This window comes from Uloborus diversus, chromosome 7 (assembly GCF_026930045.1).
Source record: "Uloborus diversus isolate 005 chromosome 7, Udiv.v.3.1, whole genome shotgun sequence".
NCBI classification, from domain to species: Eukaryota; Metazoa; Arthropoda; class Arachnida; order Araneae; family Uloboridae; genus Uloborus; species Uloborus diversus.
The window spans coordinates 9150371-9173570 of NC_072737.1; the positions used below are offsets into that span (position 1 = coordinate 9150371).

General features: G+C 32.0%; 1 protein-coding gene across 1 annotated transcript in view; it reads right to left on the minus strand.

Moving 5' to 3' along the window:
* LOC129226223 (probable 28S rRNA (cytosine(4447)-C(5))-methyltransferase) overlaps positions 1-23200 on the minus strand; it is a 47563-nt gene that overhangs the window by 24142 nt on the left and 221 nt on the right. Inside the window, exons 2-9 of the mRNA XM_054860821.1 lie at positions 18944-19021; positions 17790-17845; positions 17410-17495; positions 12922-13015; positions 7432-7537; positions 7257-7346; positions 5646-5733; positions 3882-4022 (exon numbers count right to left, since the gene is read on the minus strand). Coding sequence (XP_054716796.1) covers positions 3882-4022; positions 5646-5733; positions 7257-7346; positions 7432-7537; positions 12922-13015; positions 17410-17495; positions 17790-17845; positions 18944-19021 — 739 coding nt within the window. The remainder of the gene's footprint in view (positions 1-3881; positions 4023-5645; positions 5734-7256; positions 7347-7431; positions 7538-12921; positions 13016-17409; positions 17496-17789; positions 17846-18943; positions 19022-23200) is intronic.

Sequence of the window (23200 nt, forward strand, 5' to 3'; positions counted from 1 at the left end):
TGTAAGTTTTTGGACCCACTTTCATAGCATCATAGTTTAAAACTGTAATTCGTAGAAACTACGATTTTTTCATAGCAATTGGCAGCTCTGCCTAAACTATTTCATGCATTTTATTACAAAAACAAAACAAAAAAATCATTTCAATTCAAAATTGATCTTTTATATAAAAAAAGAAAAAGTTGCAGAATCTTTAATTTCTTTCCTGAACTTTTTTTAAAAAAATATTTCAGCTAATTTCAGTCATATTTTTCATCATGATAAAAATATCAAAATAAATAAATCTAATAATAACAATTATATTAAAACAAATACTGTGTCATCAGTTAATAGCGAAGGATAACTCTAGTTTAAGAAGGTAAATTTAATGAATATTGTAAACGATATCTCGCACTAAAAACAAAATAAATGAATAAATAAATAAATAAAAAATACATGAATAAAATAAGCTAAAAAGATTATAAGGCCTTTCTTTTGAGTTTAGCTGGAAACTTTTTCTTTCTAATGGGAATCCTGATAATTTGCATTATTATACTACTATTAATTTAAAAAGAAAGTATTATTCTTAATATGACAAAAATATTAAAAATAAATAACTATAACAGTAATAAAAATTAAGAACAAATAAGGTAAATGCACCAGTAGTGGCCAGTGCTTCAGTAGTTGCACATTTGTTGCACTTTTGAATAAATTGGGAGATCTGGAATCCTATTTTTTCAAATATAAACCTTCAAGTGGTTACTACTAAAGCACTCTGAAACACTGGCCACTACCGGTGTGTTTACCTTGCTGTGTCATTAGTTAGAAGTGAAGAATAAAACCATGTTAGGAAGGTAAATTTAATGAATATTAAATTTATAAACAACATCTTGCATTGGGGGGGGGGGGGAATGCATAGATAAATAAAGTAAACAAAACCTGCTCCTTTTTGAATCTTAAAGTTGCAATTCACAGTCAACACTTTTAAAAAGTCTTTCTGCTGAGTTAAGTTAGCAACTTTTAAATCCCAGATTCGCATGTCAAAAATTTTTCCTCAGCAACTCTTTCCACTTGCAACATCAAAATTTTTTACGGTGAAGCAAATTGTAACACATTTTTCAAAATAAAAAACATTTGTATTGCACTTAATGAACTGCTTAATTCAAAAATGGTTATGATTTATAGAATCAAGATTTCAATATTAAAAAAATAGAAACATATTTGGAAAAATATCATAATACCACATGAAGTTTCAGTTTAAGCCCAATTAGATATCAAACTAAAAGGAAAACATGGAGCAAAATCTTGAACAAAGACAAAAAAGCTCCGCTTTAAATATATTTTAAAATCATAACAAACTCAAGTTAATTTTCATGTAACATTTTCGTTATTAATGCCAATTTTTTATTTCATTATATAATATTTTATATTTGAAACATAAATTTTAAAATTTTAAAACAAATAGTTTTTATGATAACTACTAAATACATTAAAATTTAATGTTGATATTCATCTATTTTATAAATGTGCTGGCAATAATAAAAAAGGCTTAAAATAAACTAATCAATACAGTAACCCCTCGTTATATTGCGCTTTTCGTAGGACAAAGAAAAAGCGATATATCCGAAAACGAGTTTTATAACAAAGGTCATTAAAAATACTTTATTCTTTTTGACATGATTTTCAAATGGTTTCGATGCAATTCACGAATAGGCTATCATATGTATTGAAATTAAAACAAGATTTAAATTTTAGTAAATTATTAGCATCAGGGAGGTACAAATATCAAATAAAGATAATCTTTCTTAGCTACTGTGAGATAAGAGTGAGCATTTTGAAACCCTCTTATTCCCAATGGACTCTAATCTCTTTGGTTTGCAGTGGAAAGGGTGTGAAAAGTAAAAGTAACCAGATTGTTCCCAGAAAACTCTTTTGCTCATCCAGATCATTCTTCCTTTCTTTGATGATGCAAATCTCGGTTTGTGCAGCCAAGCTGTTGGATATAATTTAGATGTTATACAGTTAATAGCCTACAGCTAAGCTGAAAATTAGGCAACTCATTTCCAACTGAATTTTGAGGGAGTGGTCTGCCCGAAGAAAATAAAACATGAATCACTTAACATTGAAAAACATTTATTTAACATGTATTATAAAATAGTTACATTACAATAGTTTAGTCCTCCAAAGAATATTAAATTATGCTAGGTCAAAAAGATCTTGCAATAAGTCCATGCAGATGTCAAAAGTCCTGTCGGCGTTCCACAGTGAATTCCCCACAGGTAGAGGGACGGCATCGCAATTTCCCCATAATTGCACGCAGATCAGTTCATACCTCAGGAGTCAAATTCACCATATCCAGGAAAATATCGAAGATGGACTCGATCCTTTTCTTTGCTTTGAAGACCAAACAACCCACTTAAATTCGACTATAACTTTTCACTTTTATGAACGTCATAACAGCACGCGCTTCCAAAACTGAGGACATCACTGACGAATCATTCAGAAAAAATCAGACCTCACCTGAGAGGCCAGTAGCAAAAACTTTACGAACACATACACAAACAACACAAAACGAGAAGACCAGTGAGAGAGAGATCGAGCTACAGCCGGTCTGAGTATTTATGGCCAGATCCGACCGTGCTCCTAGCAATGTGACGTTACCATAGACTAATAATAAGAGTAGACCGAGCTATGGCAACCCTTTTGCTGCTCATAGACCAAACCATGTGACTGGTGGATATCCTAGCAACAGCGGGCGTTGATCGTAGCAGACGATCAACGCCAGCGCGAAATAAAATAAATAGAATTGATGGAACACGGAAGAATGATCTTTTATGGTGTCCGATTTGTAAATTTGTTATTCTAAGTTGTAAATATTTTGTTAATATAGTGAGTTTTCCGTTTAGATAGCATTGTGCATTTTCTTTAGTCAATTTCAATAACTCTCTAAGCAATAAAAGATGCAAGCAACCAAGAAGAATCAGCAAACGGTAAGATTTTTACCTACAGTTTCAATTTAAGATACCGATTAGTACATTTTTGCGTTAACGCAAAACGTTTACGCCATTTCGTTCACGCCAACGCTGACAGCTCCAAATGAAATAAAAGTTACCGAAAACTGATCAAAAACTATTACTAATGTCAAAATAATGCATAACTAAAAGAAAAACAGTTCAATCTCTGCACCTGGAAGTTTTTTTAAATGAAAACACATTGTCTTAAAATACATGTCGAGTGCCAAACTATAGATAATGCTGCCATCTAGCAACCATGCTACCAAAGTCTTCGCCAAGCCCTTCCACTAGTCACATGATACATCTATGAACCAATTTTCTTTATCAGCAAGAATGAGAAAGCTCGGTCTACTCTTATTATTAGTCTATGGACGTTACCTTATTTGCATATTGCAAGAACAGCTCAACCCAGGAAAACACAGCTTGCAGGTTGCACAACTCTTATTTAATTCGACATTCAGCACCCAACACCTCAACATGGTTATCTCATGTGATCGACATGTGCTTTGTCGGAAGTTTACCGACTTCTGCCGAATGACGGCAAACCAATCATAGCGTGCCACAAATTTTTCCGAACACTTCCGATTCAAACTCAAACATTTGAGTGTCGGTGGCAGGTGGATGGGATTTCCCGTGCAAGGTTTTTCCCGGAATGGCAAAAGGTAAGTTGCAATTTTTTTTTTTTTTTTTAAACAATATTGGTGAAATCCTTCAAGAAACAAAAATAAAGGCATTTAGCCCAACACCAGCAAAAATCTATTCCGTACTCAAATGCAGTCAGAGGTGGAAAAAACCCGACAACCCCCGCAGAGTTGCTTTGGAACAAGTGGCGTTCATTATGATGCCATGCTCAACAGCCACAAAATACTTTGAAATACTAAAAAATTTTACCGATATGTGTTGTTTTTCCACCGGGAGCAGCACACATGTCCAAGATCTTTTCATCTTCTTTCGGGGCAAGGGCCATGACGGGCAAAAGAGAGGCAGCTCCCTGTAAAATGTAGTGTCCCGCAAGATATTCAGGAGTTGCACCTGTTTAAATAAGAAAAGAAAATATTGTTTGTTTTTTTTTACCATTAAATAAAGGCAAAATTTTAATGCAAATAAAGTTTTCTCCTTCTTCAACCACCATTGATAGAGTAAATTATTTTTTCTTGACTGTTTCAGGGTCTAGAATAAAATTCTCAGACATACCCAGGAAAACATGGATGGAAATGTGGTCTATTTATCACATGTTAACATTGTATTTATTTTTGCAGTTTTTTAGGAGCTCCCAAAGCAGAAAACTACTAAATTTGCATCGTACATCATACAACAGATACTTGAACTGCAGGACAATTCCGTTCAAATGAGGTGGAAACTCAGATAAATTTTCTGCAGGAATTCTACAGGTTTCCACAGAAACTCTGCAGATTTTCTGATTAAATCTTCTAAATGAAGATGCAATTTTGCAGAAATTCTGCACAATTTCTACAAAAAAGAAGTAAATTAGGGGTAATAGTGAATTGAAGAAAAAATTTCAAAAGACAATGTGAAATTTTCTAAACTATGAGGAAGCTTGTAGGAATCAGTATAAACTAAGTAAATCAACAAACAAATTTAAAATGAATAAAATTGGATGACAATAAGTATTATGCAGAAAAAAAGAACATTTTGGAGATTTAAAAAAAAAAAAAAACATTTTGCATCTTTTTGCAGAACACAACATTTTGGTTAAAGTCAACATCAAGAAATACAAAACCATTTTTTCTACTTTAAACATAAATTATCAGCCAAGTTTCAGCAATAAAAGAGTACAAGTACATTTTAAAAAATAATAAATAAATACATAAATAAATAAAATGAAAAATTTTCAGGAAGACAAAAGGAAAATATTGAAACAGAACATCACTATTTTATTACGGCACTAAGTATGACGAATAAAAAAAAAAAAAGAAAATTCATAAAATTCTTTCATAGCTATAGAAATTAATTTTGCAGTTTTTGACTAGTTTTTCAATGTCAAGTTTCAAAGATGATCAAATTATTCATAAAAATCTGTTACATGTGTGCTACACAGAAAATAGATAAATTTAATATTCCTCTCCTCACACATGAACACGATTTTATTCAGCACTTATTAAGCACATTTCTAGGTCCTATTGTATCCAAAAGAAATAACGTTTGACAAACAATTTTGTATTCAGATCAATTACATAAATTCAAACATGTAGCCAAATGCGTAACAAGTATCATTATTATTTGGTTATGCAAATCTTAAACACAGCCTTTTTATTTCTTCTTCGTCTGGACCTAACACTCCATTTTGTAAGCGCCTGCAAATTCCAAATTCACCTTCTCATGCTAAAAGTTCTTTTAATTCTAAAAATTAATACCACATCTCTATGCATTTTTAATCAACTCATCCCTTTTAATTAAATTTGAAACTGACTTAGTAGGTTATGCATTGAAACTTTACAGGAAAACAGCAGCCATTTATTGAAAATGATACAAAAATTTAAAAAATGGGCAAATTAACTGAATGGCATAGAAAAATATGTGGTCTGGATGGCATATGGGCAAATCTGAAAAAGACTAGGACCTGAACAGTGTTCTGGAAAACTAAAGTGATAAACGATTAAAAGATAAGGAAGGAGAAAAAGTTTTTTTGCTTACCTATTGGCACTTGTGAATCGTACACAATTAAACCAACTTTGGACCATTTCCCAATTGGATCCAGATTTACTCCTCTGTTTATCAAAGCCTGCAAGGTAAAATAATATTATAAATAAATAAAAACATCAGTATTAAAAAAATATATATACAGGGCGTATTACACGGTTAATTCGTTCCGTGTAGTGTCAAAACTATGTTATACGAGACTTTTTTAAATATAACTTTTAAACTTTTTTTACACTAATTAATCATTTACATAGTAAAAATCATGTCAATATGTACCGTGTTATATCGAAAACCGTGTTTTGTGTTACATCAAAACCATGTTATACGAGACTCAATATAAATCAAGGGAAGTGTACCATGTTATATCGAAACCAAGTTTCATAAAAACAAAGTAACTTATTAGAGTTATCAAACATTAACAGAATGCACTAAACAAACATGAAATTCCATCTTTTTTAAAGATAACATTCGTGTTATATCTATCTAAACCACGAAGTATTAAAATGAAGTATAAATACTACCATGAAGTGAGCTCATACCATGTAGTATCGAAACTGTGTTGTAATAATCGCAAATTTGGTACCGTGTAGTATTGAAACTGTGTTCAGGGGCCAATCCAGGATTTTTTTCCCCGCTACCTATTTTTGTGAAAGTATTGCATCATTCTATTTTTGGAAAAGTTTTTTTTATCGGCATTGTTTTTTTTTTTTTGAAATTTTAGAGGCATCCTAATTTTCGTAAAAGAGAAGTAGAACAAATGAAATTTTAGTTCGAAAAGTGTAAATGTCATCTAGTATTATTTTTAACAGATTTCGTTTCTTGGGGAGGGGGGGGGAACTAAAAACCTAAGAAGTACGAAAAATATCATCGTAATTTCAGCTTAATGGGCTATGTACTGTGTACAATATTGGAAATTATGAGAAAAACGGTTCCCCAAAACATGCTGAAAGATTGCGATAATATTGCATAAATACACTTTGGCGAGAAACAGCTAAAAATTAGTTAAAATACCACAAAAGTTTTCTATTTAAGCGATTGTTCATATAAACCAGCTTAGAATTTTATTTTATGAGTAAATTTTGTTTTAAACAGAGAAACAAATTTTATATTTTAAAATGCAAATTTTTGTGAAATTTTCTATGCTTTTGTGAAGCCACTGATTTTATAACTTGATTTTTGTGAAAGTACCGATTTCAAAACAACATTTTTGTGAAGGTACCGAAAAACGGTAGCAAAATCATCCTGTATTGGGCCCTGGTGTTGTACAAGTACCATGTTATACGAGAGACGCCTGTATATTATTATTTGTTGTTTGAAAATGATTTTTTTAAAAAAAAGTTTAAAAGTTTATTTACGAGAAGAATTGAAACTATCACAATGGGTTTAAAAACAAATGTCATAATAACAAAATAATATTTAAATTGGAATCAATTTTCCTGCTAATTTGTGCCTTTAAATTGTTTTCTTTTTCAAGCACAAAAGTATTTAATCAATTTTTTATGTTCTTTGCTCAAACAACTGGGCTTCAAAACATGTGTAAAACTATATTTTTTATTGGGAATAAAAAAAAAAAAAAAAAAACTTTGACAAGCAAACTTTATTTACTTGAGCCAAATCCCCTCTCCTCGTTTTTAGGGTGTTCGTCCTAATAGTCACGGGTCTTTGAACTTCATTTGCTTCTAACAATTCAACTAACTAAAACATCAAAAGTATCAGCATTAGTTTTGACACAATAGCGATGACATAATTCTAGAAAAACACATAAAATAGGTTACAGTACCTCTGACGGTGAGAACAACTCCATCAGTTTGCTCATCAAAAATTCATTATAAGAATAGTATGTACATAAATCTTGTTTCAGCTGATCTAAATATTCAGACCTTGTTCTTTAAAAAAGAAGAAAAAAAAGAAAAGTTAAACACACTAAAATAAACTAGTATCTTTTGTTAAGAACGGGAGATTTGAAAAGATCACTGTCGCAGGATGAAATAACAAAGCAGATAAATTAAAAAGAAAAAAAATGCAATTTCACATTTCTAGAATTTAAGTTAGAACTAGTAGTTCTGAAGACTATGTTTAGTAAAAAGCATATTGTTCAGAAATCTGAGGAAGTAAAAGCAGGTAACTTTTCCAACCCAAGGGGGGGGGGGGGCAGGAAGACCAAGAACAAGTTGGGTAGATAAGAGACGAAAAGTGGTTGAACAGACTTAAAAGTCAACTGATGGAAGATTACAACTTTGGATAGACCAAGATGGTGTAAGCTGCGTGAGATAGCCTTGGCCAACAACCTGTTGTAGGGCTTAGGAGGAAAAAAAATACAAGTTTGACAAAGATCTTGTATCATAACTGCCCTGAATTTTTAATATCCAATGCACATATATATATATGGAAAGAATTTCCATTATATTTATTACTAGCAAAAATACCCGGCGTTGCCTGGGTCAGTAATAATTATGAGAAACAATCGTTACTTGCCCTTGTTTACTGTTTTAAGCGAAAGAATTTAAAACAAACCTTTTTGACGTGATTAAAAATCGAGCTTCTTCCTTACTCATTAAACTAAAATAGCAATAAGTATAAAGAACAAAATAGTATTCAATTAGAAACGAAAGCACGACATTTAAGCATATACAAATTTGAAGAATTTCCGAAATATAAAATTAAACTTTACATGTTTAAAAAGATTTATCTGTTAGTACTTTTTTTTTAAATCTAAAACCTTCTCTGTATGGCTATTGATGTACGAACTGTTTTAAAAAATGTAGCCGCCCGTGTTCCCCTTACACTTGCTTTAGTTATTTTGGGAAATTTCAATTTTTGTGGGCACTCTTGGTGCGGTTTAAAATCTTACCAAATTTGCGAGAATCATTTTGGGACACTTTCGATAATACTCCCCCTCCTTACTAATTTTATTATAGAAATATTGTTGCCAGATGCTGAGATACTTTTGGTCAAAATAAAATGACGCTAAACGGTTTCATCCGAAATGTTTCAAAAATAAGTAGTAAAATTTGGCGATTGTTTGATTTCGTGCAAAAAGAAAAATTAATGAAAGTTTTTGTGCGGTTTATGGATTTGCCTAATTTAGTTGTTGAATTATTTTTACACAGTATTTTTTTTTTTTTAAGTATCTTTGATTGGCGATATTTTGTTTATATGGTGAAAGCTGAGAAACATTATTATGTAGTCTTTGGGCTCAAAAACAGCGACAGTTTAAAAAACTGCCAAATGCATCAGCTACTGAAATCTTTCTGAAAAAATTCTGGCGATATTTCTGCTGGTTGGTTGGGTATAGTGAGCAAGTGTCCAATCAACATAAATAATAATAATAAACCATTAATTACATAAGTTCCGTTTAAAAGTAAAATGATCAGCCAAATCCATTTATTTTTAGCCAATCTTGTGGAAAAACGTTACTTTAAGATTTGACTTGAGAAAAGCCTCAAAAAGTCAGACGAAACGCAAAAATATTCAACAATACAACAATTCTTGGGAGTTGAGATGACGCACCAAATAATGACTTGGGTTGATGAAAGCCTTCGAACAGGGAACAAAAAAGCTCATAACTCGTTTTTTATACAACTTAGAAACTTCGAACAGCATATCTTCAGCAGAAAAATTGGCACTTTCGATGGACATATAATGTTAATATGTGCACGTTTTTTTTTCGCCCCCATTATGGGACATTTATTCGAAAATTGGGACTAAAATTAGAATAAAAAGGGAACTATCCATCGGATTTTTTTCGAACTGGTCTACAAACCTCCCCAGTACCAAACTGAACAAACGGTGAAAGTTTCAGCCAAATCTGCCGGGTAGTTTCTGAGATCTTAGGGAACAAATTTACCAAACTCCATTTATATATATATAGATACACTAGCTTTTACCCGCAGCTTCGCTCACGTTGATGTAGCTTTTTTTCAATCGATTCAAGTTAACGGTCAACACAGGCAGAGGTCAAATAGTTACCAAAAAATGGTTTCTCCCCAGTTTCGCCGACATTTAAAATGGAATGCCCCTTTAAATGTATCAAAAGGTATGATTAAAACTGAAAATTAGGTGGAAGGGCAAATGAAACGTCGGTGAAACTGGAAAGACACCCAAAAAAATCACACAAAATAAATCACGAAAACTTTCAGGAGTTCTAAAGAAGTTAGTTTGGGTAATTCTCAAAAAATCCTATTCGAGTGAGGTCAATTATTCTTAAATAAAGTGAAACAGTTTCCTTATAATCCCGATCTCCGTCAAATAGTATCCAGCGCTACACTGGCTATCTAAATTATTGTATAATGTATAGCTTCTTACTGGAGATATCGTCCCAAAATAGGGTCAACAATCACTACAAATCCTGATTCTAATAATGTCTCTTTAGGGTGAGAACATCAAACCTTTAAAATCACCATTAGAAGGAAATCAACTGTTTCTAAATAACGTAAATGATCCTAATTACAATACCAAAAAGTTCAGAGTGAAAATACCATTAAAATCAGAGTAAAGACAACAGTTTTTTTTTAAGTACCCATTTAAAAGAGGAAATAGTACAAAAAACTTCTCATTTCGCAAAGAGAAAAAATCCCCAAAAGGCTCTATCAGCGTTTTCAAATAACATTTCACTCTGATGATCTTAAGTCATAATTATTTCCAAAAATCTTCATCAGTATAGGTCCAATAGAATAAAAAAATAAATAAAAAAATAAAAAATAAATAAAAGAAAGAAAGAACAATATTCTCCATTGTCGCCATTAAAATAGGGACATTAATTCCACAAAATCCTAATTAGCATCATTAACCCTTAAAAATACGCACAGGAAAAAGAAAAAAGAAAATGAAAAGTTTCATAAAAATTTTAAATAATTCGCCAATGCACTAATGTAGTCGCCTGGTAAGATTGGAAATAAAAAATGAATTTGGTGGATTAATTTACATTTTAATAGTAGTTTTAATGTTATTTAAGAGTGTTGCTTCACTAATTTGGCAGATTAATTTTAACTTCAATATCTCATAGTACTTAATGATCTTTTTACCAAAATCAATTTGGCGGAATTTTTACATTTTAATAGAACTTTTGTAATAGCTGTAGCGCCCAAATTTTTGAACACTTGTCCCGAACACGTTATCATAACTCTTCCTATCAAATAAGTTTTTAAAATGTCATTTTGTTTAGTTTCATTTTACATTTTTGCAATTAAAAGTAACGTTAAAATGCAAAAAAAATCCAAATCCATTATTAATCGCCAAAGGACCAGAGTACCATACATTTGCCAGAGACTTGCCAAGTTTATGAAACTGCGAAAATGTTTGGTTAATCTATATTCATAAGATATGATTTTTAATTCCGAACAGAAGACGCTATAAAGAAAATGTCTGCATGTATTTGGCCCTTCCTGGCGAAAAATAAATCTTTATTCGACGGTAACTGGGGGTAGAGGGGCCGATTCTATTTCATAACTTTATTTAGTTACCAGATAATTGTACTTAGCAAAAATTCCCGGCGTTGCCTGGGTCTGTAATAATTATGAGAAACAATCGCTACTTTTATTCGTTCTCTGCTGTAACTGAAATAACTCAAAACACACCGCTTTGACGTGATTAAAAATAGAGCTCCTTTCTAACCCATAAAAGTAAACTGGCAATAAGTATGAATAACAAAATAGTACTCTTTTAGAAACGAAAAAAACGATACTTAAACATATACAAATTTGAGGAATTTCCAAAATATGAAATTAAACTTCACTTGTTTAAAAAGATTTAACTTTTTTTTTTTCCGAACATAGTCTAAAACTTTCTGTATATTGCTATTAAAGTACAAATTTTTAAAAAACGTAGCCGCCTGTAATCCCTTACTGCAATTTAAAATGTTACGAAATTTGCATTAATCGTATTGGGATACCTTAAATGAGGCTCCCCCTCCCTACTTTGTAAACCTGTGTGTTACTCATTTTAATTGAAGAGATAGTGTCGCCAAATACTGAGATACTTCTAGTGATTATAAAATGTTGCTACCCGAAAAGTTTCCAATAAATAGTAAAAATTTGGCAATTGTTTGAAAATGTGCACAAAGACAAATTAATGGAAGTTTTTGTGCTGTTTATGGATTTTCTTGATTTAATTGGCGAATAATTTTACGTGTTAACAAATTTAAAGAAAAAAATATTAAAGAAATGGCGATATTTGGTTACATGGTGAAAACTGAAAAACAGTATTGCGTATTCTTAAGCTTCACAAACAGCGAGAGTTGAAAAAATTGCCGAATGCCTTAGCTATTGAAATGATTCCACAAAAAAAGTTTGGCTAGATTCCTACTGATCGATTAAATACCCAGTCAACACAAATAAATTTAAAAAAAAAAAAAATCGCATTAATTGCCTCAAAGTTGCATTAAAATGGAAAATAATCAGCCAAATCCATGTATTATTTGCCAATCTTGTGCAAAAATCTTGCTTTGTGCAAGATTTGACTTGAGAAAAGCCTTGAACGGTCACAAAAAGCAAAGATAGTCAATAATACAACAATTGTTGCTATCGACAGGGAGTTGAGATGATACACTAAATACTGTATTGAGTTGAGGAAAGCCTTCGAACATGGAACTAAAAAACTCATAACTCATTTTTTATTTTACTTAGGAATTTCGAACAGGTACCATCTTCTGCAGAAAAATCAGAGCTTTCGATGAACATATAATGTAAATATGTGCAAGTATTTTTTCATCCCCATATTAGAGAATGTATACCAAAGTTGTGTTATATTGCCCCCCTAAGGGGGGTTTGCCCCCCATAACGGGATGAAAACTACCCTATGTGTTATTCTGAGGCATAAGCTATAATATTGTAAAGTTTCATCAAAATCCGTTCAGTAGTTTTTGTGTGAAAGAGTAACAAACATCCATACATCCATACATCCAGACAAACTTTCGCATATATAATAGTAGTAAGATGTAGCTTTGGGCATTTTATTAACACCCTTGTTCAAACAAAAATAAAAACAGGAACTATCACAAGAACAAATTTATAGCATCAAATCAGAAATGCAACATCAGTACTTGGTGCAGTCATTTTTGGAATCAATTTTTTTTTGTGTATACAATACAGTAAGGATTTTTTTTTTTTTTTTTTGCAGTTTTATGCCAACAGATGCAATTACAATACTTAAAAATATATAAATTGCAGGTAAAAGTTTAGTGACTTACAACTAATTTTGGACAAAAGAAAAGGTGCAATTTAGTAAAATTAACACTTAAAAAAAACAAACCAGGACACAACATTGAGCTTACCTGCCGTCTTCACGACGATTCTTAAAATCAGCCAGAGCAAAAACTATATCCTTGATTCTCTGGCTTACAATTAGCAAATCAGGAGAAGCAACACTTACCAAGAGTTAAGAAAATTAAACAGTATAATGGAAAAAGTTACAGTATCAGTATTTTGACAAATATGCAATAATTCCATTAAATTAACAGTTCAATTAAAAACAGTATACTGTAAAATTTAGGTTTTTCAATAAAGTCTGTCTAGTATTTTTTCAAATGTCTCAAAATCATTAAAAAACTGTAACCATGATATGCTATTACTTAATATTGAAGTTTGGCAGCACTTAACTTAATGGCTAAAGCTACCATTACTTAAAACCCAATTTAGCATCCTATAGAATGAAGCATGAGGATTACCTCAGGAAAGAAGTTACTACTACTCTTTTACCACTAAAGAGACAAAAAAGCAAACATCCAGTTCACAGGTGGAAACAGATCTATTAGTTTGCACAGATGCCAGTTTGTTGTTGAAGAGTTTGTTCGTCTGCCCCTAAAAAAAGCAGTCACAATGAAATGAAGAAAACATGAGCATTGAATCACCCCCCTTCCCATTCAGATAGAATTGTCTTAAGGGAGTATTCTAGTGTAGAGGCTTGATTTTAAGGTGATTTTAAGGGGGTTATAGGAAAAAAAAAACAGTAGCTATTTTTACTATCCATTTTTATTGATACTTTAAAAGTATAAAAATGCATCCAATCCTCCAGGTGTTCTGAAACAAAGTTAATGTTAATTCTTACTAAACAAGGATGTAGAATTGTCTGGATGTAGCCAATTTGAAAATAAATTCTTTTTCTCAAAATGGCGTCTTTTTGAAAAAAATAAAAAAGATTATTATTTTGCTCTTTCTTTGAACTTTGGCATTTTTTAAAAAAAATAATAAAAAACAAAAAAAAAACAAAAAAAAAAACAAAAAACCCTACAAGGAGACAATTTTGATGGTAATAAGAATGCACCAAATTTCAAGAAAATTGGTGCATTAGAACTTGAGATATCTTGTCAACCGTATACAAAAAAAAACTAGTTTCAAGAAAAACATGTTTTGAGTTTGCAGTCTCATTTCTGCAAAAGATTTTATTTTAACAAAATTAACTGTAACTCCAAAAATAATTTGAATTTCCATAAATCCTATGAGAAATGTATTCTTAAAGGTCTAAACTTTGAGAATACGAAGGATAAAAAATGTATTTTTTGAATTTCTCGACTAGGATACTCCCTTATCCGGCTGCTTGCCAGTTGAATGGCAGACGGCAGGTGCAGGGATTTCAACATGTGTGCCTAAATTATGGATTTTTAAATTAGGTGGAATTCAGACCATTTACATGAGAAAATTCTACAGATTGTAGGGTTTGTATACTTCTTTTGTTAGAAATTGAGCCTTGACTAGGTATGCATTTGAAGCATGGACGTAAAATTCAAAGGAAAGGAAACATTAAGCATATTAGTCTATCAGTGACATAATGTACAGTTTATTTTTTTGTACTAAGATAATTGAATTTCATATTCTTGTGAACAAAATGAAGAGCTTTAATCAATGCATTCTTTAAAAAATTAATATCTTATCTAAAACTGCTAGGAATTCGTTCGTGTAACTTCAGTGCTTTTAATCTACAATTATTTCAAAGCAAGAAATTTAGTAGCTTCATTTGCTTCCCTGCTAGTTGAACTGCAGAAAAGGGATCATTCTAGTCACCCGCGTTCTGCTAATCTCCAAATTGAAAATAACTCTTAGCATACGGAAGAAGAGAAGTAACTTAGCAGGTTACTTACAAGCAACGTCAAAATAACCAAAATAGCAATAAGCGTTTCAAACACTTGTTTGGATGTTAATCCCTTTTCAATGCAGAAAGAAGAAAAAAAAAGAAGCTTTTCACAAGCAAAGTTTTATAATTTATAAGCTAATTTCTTTTCAAAACAACAAAATTGAACCCCCCCCCCCCCCCCCCCGACTGAGTCGAAAATGCAGAACCAAGAGGGAAATTTGAAAATCCTTTTAAAAGCCTTATACTACGAGGGCTGTTTTTTTCAACTTCCGATCGTGCCGCTAGATGGCAGGGCGAGCGGCATCGGCCAGCAATGCTCGGCAGTCGACTGCGCACCTCTCCCACTAAAACCTCACTTGTTTTCGGGCGTCCAACACCATTACCAGTTTATCTAGCGACACATAAACACGGCTACCATGATAGAATCTCCCGCCAAGTGTGAGTTGCGAAGTGTCATTCGCTTCTTGCAAGCTGAAGGGTTGTCCGCAGCAGAAATTCATCGTAGAATGAAACGAGTATACGGTGAAAGCTGACAGTGCAGTGCGTGATTGGTGTAGGAAATTTAAAGATGGACGAGGTGACATAAATAAATAAATAATAAAATAAAGGTTGTGTGAGAATGTTTGCATCCACTGAAATTAGAAAGAGTCACGTGATTTTCAATAACCAGTCCAAAATTGGACGTCAACGCCAAAGGCGTCAAAAGAGATAAAAATATCAACAAGCTATCTTCTTGATCACTGGAAAAAAACAAAATAATAATAATAATAAAGTGCAGAACTCTATTTCTTTTCAGGGCAGTTCTGATGATTTAAAAAAAAAAAAATAATAATTAAAAAAAAATCATCATCCAGCCCCTGGCATTCGTTCGAGTTTTGAGCTCTTGAATTCAAATTATGTTTTTCGCAATCACGAATAGCGATGGCACCCTTCTCGTAGGGTTTCTTGTTTCTACCGATTAAATGGAATGGAAAGGGCTAAGAAATTCACAACCGTTATAATATGACTAGTGGTTTTCTAGATTAAGTAAAACGACGTATATCCATTAAAAAAAAAAAAGGAATTGTGTATGGTAGTAGGATGCGGGGTGAAAAAGATATTGTTATTACATTACCAATTTGCACCCGTACACTTATCATTAAGATGATACGAGGGCTGTTTTTTTTTTCAACTTCCGATCGTGCCGCTAGACGGCAGAGCGAGCGGCATCGGCCAGCAATGCTCGGCAGTCGACTGCGCACCTCACCCACTACAACCTCACTCGTTTTCGGGCGTCCGACGCCATTACCAGTTTATCTAGCGACACATAAACATGGCTACCATGATAGAATCCATTCGCTTCTTGCAAGCTGAAGGGTTACCCACAGCAGAAATTCACCGTAGAATGAAACGAGTATACGGTGAAAGCTTTATGAGTGACAGTGCAGTGCGTGATTGGTGTAGGAAATTTAAAGATGGACGAGGTGACATTCATGATGAAGGGGGCCAAGGACAAAAGTCGGTCGCAAACGAAGACCTCGTTGATCGAGTTGACCAAACTGTAAGAAGCAATCGGAGGTTTACGATTACGGACCTATCCGATCAGTTTCCTGAGATTTCAAGGTCAGCCCTATACACTATCGCAACTGACAAGTTAGGCTACAAAAAAAAAAACGCCGTGAAAACCCATCTCAAATCACTGGCGGCAAACTTCTATGAAGAAGGTATTAAGAAGCTTGTACCCAGGTATGAAAAATGCCTCAATTTAAGTGGCGATTATGTTGAAAAGTAACTAATAATGTACCTAACTTTTGATAATAAATTTATTTAATTACTCTCACTAGTTTTATTTTTATACCACATCGTAAGTTGATAAAAAAAACAGCCATCGTATTATAAATCAATCGCGAGTATTTTATTCGTTAACAAATAAAAACTGGCAACAAAATGCTTTTAACTTCCTTGTCGGCTAACAAGGAATTTGGTTACCAATTGTGTGAATAAAGGCTTAGCCGTAATTAAAATCTGCTTTAAAAAAGCGTTATAATTTGAATTCTACATAACATGGAAGTTCCAAATACATTCTATCAGACACAGTAAAAAATACTCTTTATTTTGGTACTAAATTAAAAAAATTTTTATATATGTTTTTACTGCAAAAATTGAAAACAAATATATTAATCAAAAACCTTTTAGAGGTTTTTGATTAATATATTTGTTAATTAATGTCATCCGAAGACGCAACCTAGATAAGAACACTATCGATCACCTCTCCTTTCAAACAAAATTTTATTTTTCAAAATCGGTCCATTGGTTTAGGCGCTAGAGTGCCAAAGACAGATACACAGTTATGTCAAACTTATAACCCCCCTTTCTTTGTGTGTCGGGGATTAAAAATAAGGTTTCTACATGATTCAAAAACTCATGCCTACGATTATCACATTTTAGGCATTTTTAATATTTTTATTATGTTTGCGATTTTTTATACAATAGGTAAACAGTCTACTTTAATGCTTATTTTCATTATTCATAAACAAAGTACATTGTCATAAAAATTTCCAATTTGGGATTTTGTTGAACATCTTAACATCTCTAATTCTATAAATTCTGCAAATAATGTGCCAGAATAAATTCAAGCAAAGCATATACGATTAAATTAAAAACAAACCAAAGATTTAAATAATTTGTGCAATTAAACACAATAAAAGGATATTCTCTTTTTCTAACTCTTGTCCACTGGGAAGGGTAAAAATTTCCGTCTGTGCTATATTAGTTTTACATTCAGCCTCTTCCAACTCTCTGTAAATAAAGAGAAATAATATGAAGCATTAGACAAAATAACTCAGGGCACATGATACATTTGTTTTCTCGATAAAATTGAATAAAGCAAAAAATAATTTTAAAAATAAAAATCATGCTAATACAGTTTTAAATTAGATAAATAATGAAGCTCACTTTCCAGACATCAATATTTAACGCATTAATGAATCACGTTTTACAAAATGTTTTGAAAATATCTTTGCCTAATTTACAAATTAACTTCTCATCACTGATAAACAAAAAAATAAAGAAACATAATAAAAAAAAACTTACTTTGCTTTGGCTTCTTTCTTTCTTAGTTTCTTAGAAGCTTTTTCAATAGGTAGCAGCTAAAAAAATGATTTTATTTACGTACAAAGCAATTTGGACAAAAAAAAAAAAAAAAAAATTAAATGATAGGTTTTTAAATATTTTTCACTTTTTAGCCTTTATAAAGCCTTTACAGTGCTATTAATTGCTCTATGATAGTACAAATATTAAACATATTTTCATTTCTATAAAAATACATGTTTTCAGAAATTAATTTTAGATAATAATATTGTATAAATAGTCTTAAAAAACAAGCAAGAGTGATTTTTTGCCACATATTTATCTTTTGCAATAAATTATTAGTTTTCATGGTTCTGGTTTAGTTCTGTAAAACGAAAAGAGCAACAATCGAGTAAATGAACACGTCTCAATCGGTGTTAGAAATAAGAATTAAAATCTGGGCTTCATGATGGCACCTAGTATAAGTTTCTAGCATCAAAATAAACAATTTAGGTGCCATTTTTAATAAATTAAATATCAGCATGCCATATAAGCACTAAAATAAAATTATTGAACACAATGCCAATATGCAGTGCTGTATGTACACATTATGTATTTCACAAATGTGCAATATATGCATATTTGTAAAAAAGAAAAAAAAAAAAAAAAGATTTTTTTAAAGACAAAATTGATTGCAAGTGAAAACTACTTTTACAAAGTTATCTTTCTGGTAAATCACGGGTTTAGATGAGTCAGGAAAGAAAAGCTTCAGTATGATCCAAAATGTTAGGTGCATAACCTGGCACGTAAAAATGGAAATCTAGACATCAAACCAAATTATTTTTTGGTTGAAAAGAGTGACTAATGACCGCTTATTTCTCCACACTTGTATAAACAGTGGACAGTCAGTTCCTTTCAGTTTTTAGAATTGTAGGGTTATTATTGCCATATCACCAATGAAAAAACTTTTAAAGTCTTAATTTTTCAAAACAAAATATGCACTTTCATTTGCTGGGGTATCTTCATTCACTGGTCGGAATACTGTATAGTCTTTTAAACATTAAACTCAACCAGATTTAAAAAAAAAAGTCTTCGTACTGGCTTTTTCCTCCCTATTTATAAAGAAACTTGACAAATATATTTTAAGCCTTCAGAACAGATTTAAGTAAAACACTCACCTCATCATCATCATCTTCATCTGAATCGCTGTCATCAGAACCAAAATCATCAGCCAGCAAGCCCTCATCACCAGACTCCTGGAGAGAAGTTCATCAAGGAATGGGTTACTACATTTTCAAGATTTGAGCCTTCACTTAGCAGGGCTGCGGAGTCGGAAGGAAAATGGCCGACTCCGACCCCGACTCCTGGATTTTGAAACGCCCGACTCTGACTCTAACTCCGGATTTTTTAAATTTTATTTAAATTGTATTTTTTCAACTCCCTCTCTCCCGTCAGGGGAAGGGGGAAAACCTCTAAACAGAGATTAAAATATTAATTCCTTTTTATGAAAATTTCGCATTTTGTTTTTTATTGTAAACCCAAGATGCATACAACGTTAGAAATTCAATTTAAAAATCAAATTTTTCAATAGTTACGAGTTAAAAAGTGAGATGACTTAACAATCCCTTTTTAAAAAATTTGAAAAGGATTATGTGTAATTTGCCCCCTTTTTAACAAATAGATATTGATCAAATCGTGTGCTTTTAATTTTTGAAAGCTGTAACTTGAGAGAAAAAAAGCTTTTTTTCTAAATTCAAGTTCTTGAGGGGGGGGGGGGGGGTTTGCCCCGGGTGACACCCATCTGGTAGATGACACCCAAAGTTAATTTCAGAGTTTATAAGAAATATAAGTACTTTAATTCGGAAAATTTTCGCGAATATATTTTAAATTATATTTCATCAATAAAATTTCAACGAAAATAGGAAACATATACGTCAGGAGCTAATTTTACACAAAATGCGGCGGTATACAGATTTGTACGAATAGCTTTTACTATACCTATATTTCTTCTTCACTAAATTTTTAATTTTAATTTTATTGCCTGCTTTAGAATTAACCTTAATATGAAGATTTTAAGATTAACTGCAATTATTGAGTGTTGTAATCAAGAAATCATTTACATTTATTTTGTTCCATACTTTTTAGTGAGAACCAAGCTTATAGAAATAGTCTTAATATAGAAAAAAACGTTAAGATTATTTCATCGAATCTTTTGGATTCGTGCTTTCGCGCCAGAACTTCTTTGAATTTCCCGATCACCCTTAAACGTTTCAACCTTAGCTACGGGCCTCGATTTACTAATTTGTTACGTTTCTTTTACTATTTTACAACTGAGATCGAACAAAACACTATATTTCTATTTTTATTTGAAAGTGATTACTTGAAAATGTTAGGCAACAAAACTGTTTGCTGACAGTTGCTATTAGTTAAGTTAAAAAGCAAGCAAACTAGGAGACGGCTACAAGCACTCAAGCTAGCTGATTGCCATAATGGCAATTATTTTCTCATTAGTATCTTTTTATACATGTAATCGAACTAATTGGCAGTCAGTTTTATAAAAAATGCAAAGAGAGTCAGGGAAAAGGAAAGAAAAAAATAAGTCCGGAGTCGGAGTCGGCATGTTTTTTAACGACTCCGACTCCTTTACCCCAAAATCAGTCCGACTCTGACTCTTCGACTCCGACTCCACAGCCCTGTCACTTAGTCAGTCCAATGAAACTCATAGCACATTACTTATGAGTTCGAGACATTGAAATCATCACATCTGACACCACATAGACACCATTGTATTATTTCACAGACCACACAAATCAAAGCAATGATTATTAAAATATATACAGGGTGTCCACCCTTAAAGTGGACCAATAGCTAATTCCTAAACCGTTAAAGATAAGGGTATAGTTCCATTTTGAAAAAATCTTTAAATTGCACAAAGACTCAAGATTCATGAAATTTTTGTCAAAAATTCAAATTTTGAAAAATTTACCAAATTTAACTTTTTATATAGTCCTCCAGTCCTAGCAATGATATTTAGAAAAACATTCCGGACACACTAACATTTACAACTAACAAAAAATCACTCTTCTATGACCAAAATTGGCCGAGTTTTGAAAAATAAATTTTATGGTCGAGATCCACCAGTACACTTATCGTTAAGATTATTTACAGGATATACCGTCGTGTATTTTTATTTCTGATCAATCTTCAATGATGAGAACTAGTAATCTTGAAATTTTGTATGAAGATGAAGTTTTGCTGTTTAAGTTCTTCTATAAATAGGTGTTTTTTTCTGAAAACCGTAATTTTACACACAGAAGTCTTTTTTTTCTATCTTTTTTTTTCCAATGTAAAGTCTGCTTGAGTTAAGCCCTGAAAAAAATATGAATAAATAAAACCACAGATGATTTGCAACTATGACAACAACAATTTTTCTCCTTCAATAAATATTAAAAACAACTGTCGTCATGGCAATCTGAAAAATCAGAGCAACATCAGATTTGGTTCAATGAGTATAATAAGCAACTCGTGATTGCCTAAAAAATCCCCTGACGTTAAACAAAAATATTTTTTGAAACAAAAAAAAAAGAGAACATAATTGTTTAGAAATATTACTTGATTTGAATTTCAAAAAGAAAAAAAAAAAAAGAATGTCCATTTATTTAATGATGTTCGGGAGATGGAAATTAGAGGTTCTTAAAACAAACCACTTCGATACCCCCCCACTCACGCGCCTTTTAAAAATAAAGACTTTGAGCTTATAAATAGCACTGCTTAATCTTTTCAACCGTTAATATTGCCCCCTGATGACAAGAACCAAAATAAATTTAAACCTATTAACACACTTTATTAATTAGCATACATGTCCTAAGAAGAGCTCACTCGTTGATGTCATAAAATCTCTGAAAATTGTGATTTTTCAAAACTTCATAACTCGGCCAATTTTGGTCGTAGAAGAGTGATTTTTTTTAAATTGTAAATGTTAGAGTGTCCGGAATGGTTTACTAAATATCATTGCTAGGACTGGAGGACTGTATAAAAAGTTAAATTTTGTAACTTTTTCAAAATTTGAATTTTTGAAAAAAAATCACGATTTTCGAGCCTTTGCACAATTTAAAGATTTTTTCAAAATGGAACTATACGCTTATCTTTAACGGTTTAGGAATTAGCTATTGGTCCACTTTACGGGTGGACACCCTGTATAGTAAAATCTCTCTCTACTGTTAAAACTAATATAATAAAATATCCGTTTCCCAATGGTTTAGCAGAATATTTTCCCCATGGAAACTGATTTCAGTGCAGATTAGAGATATTAAAATTTGACATTTTTGATAACTTATTCATTAATGGCTGGAAAAGAAATTTTTATGCATTTTTGTAAAGAAAAAAGCACTAAAAGCAAGGAAGTTCTCATTTCTAAGGAGGAGGGGGGCTTGAGCCCCCACTTGCCCCTTTATATGGGCACCCTTGTATAAGCAAGGATCTCTTAGTGATCTGACAATCATGAAGTTCATAGTTCAAAAGGATAACAACATTAATCTATATATATATAAAAATGAATGTTTGTCTGTATGTCATCTATGAACTCAAAAACTACCCGGCAGATTTGGCTGAAACTTTCACCATTTGTTATTTTTGGTACTGGGAATGTTTATAGATCAGTTCGAAAAAAATCCGATCCATAGTTCCTTTTCTATTCCAATTTAAGTCACAATCCATTGGATAAATACGAATAAAATGATTGGCTGCAGAAATTAATTCGCGTGAAAGATCTCATTGATAAGAAGTTAGCTGTTGCCATTTTTCTTGAGTTTGAACAAATAAATTCTTTCTTTATTGTTTTATGGCTTTTCATGCGACGGGGGAATTTAAAACCCTTTCTATTTGATATTTTTAGCGATTGATTGATCTTGCAAACTGCGTGAGTACAAAATTTGAGTATAGTCACGGCTTCACTTGATACCTGGACCGATTATTATGAAAATTGCTACATATATGTATTTTTCCACGGAGAAGGTGCATAATATGCTCATTGAAGCCACTCGCCACCAGGTGGCACTGCAGAGTAGCAACTTCTGCCCCGTTCAACCGATTGTCATGAAAATCAGTATAATGATGTATTTTTTTGTTGGCGTAGCAACGCGCGTCGGGTACAGCTAGTATAGCATAAAATTTGTAAAATTAATTGCAGACGCATTTTTGGATAACGAAGAACTTTAAAAAAGAGGAAGTAATGGATATAAGATGTTCGACTAAGGGCAGCAAACAATTTTTGAATGTTCCGCAGTCTTTTATCTACTAACTCGCTTTGGCAGTAATTTACTGCTTAAAAAATCAGTATACTTGCACATCAGAATACGTTTTAACTGCAATGATCAGTAAAGTTTGAATTTTGCATTTGTTTTTTAATTATTCACAAATAAATACATTTCACAATC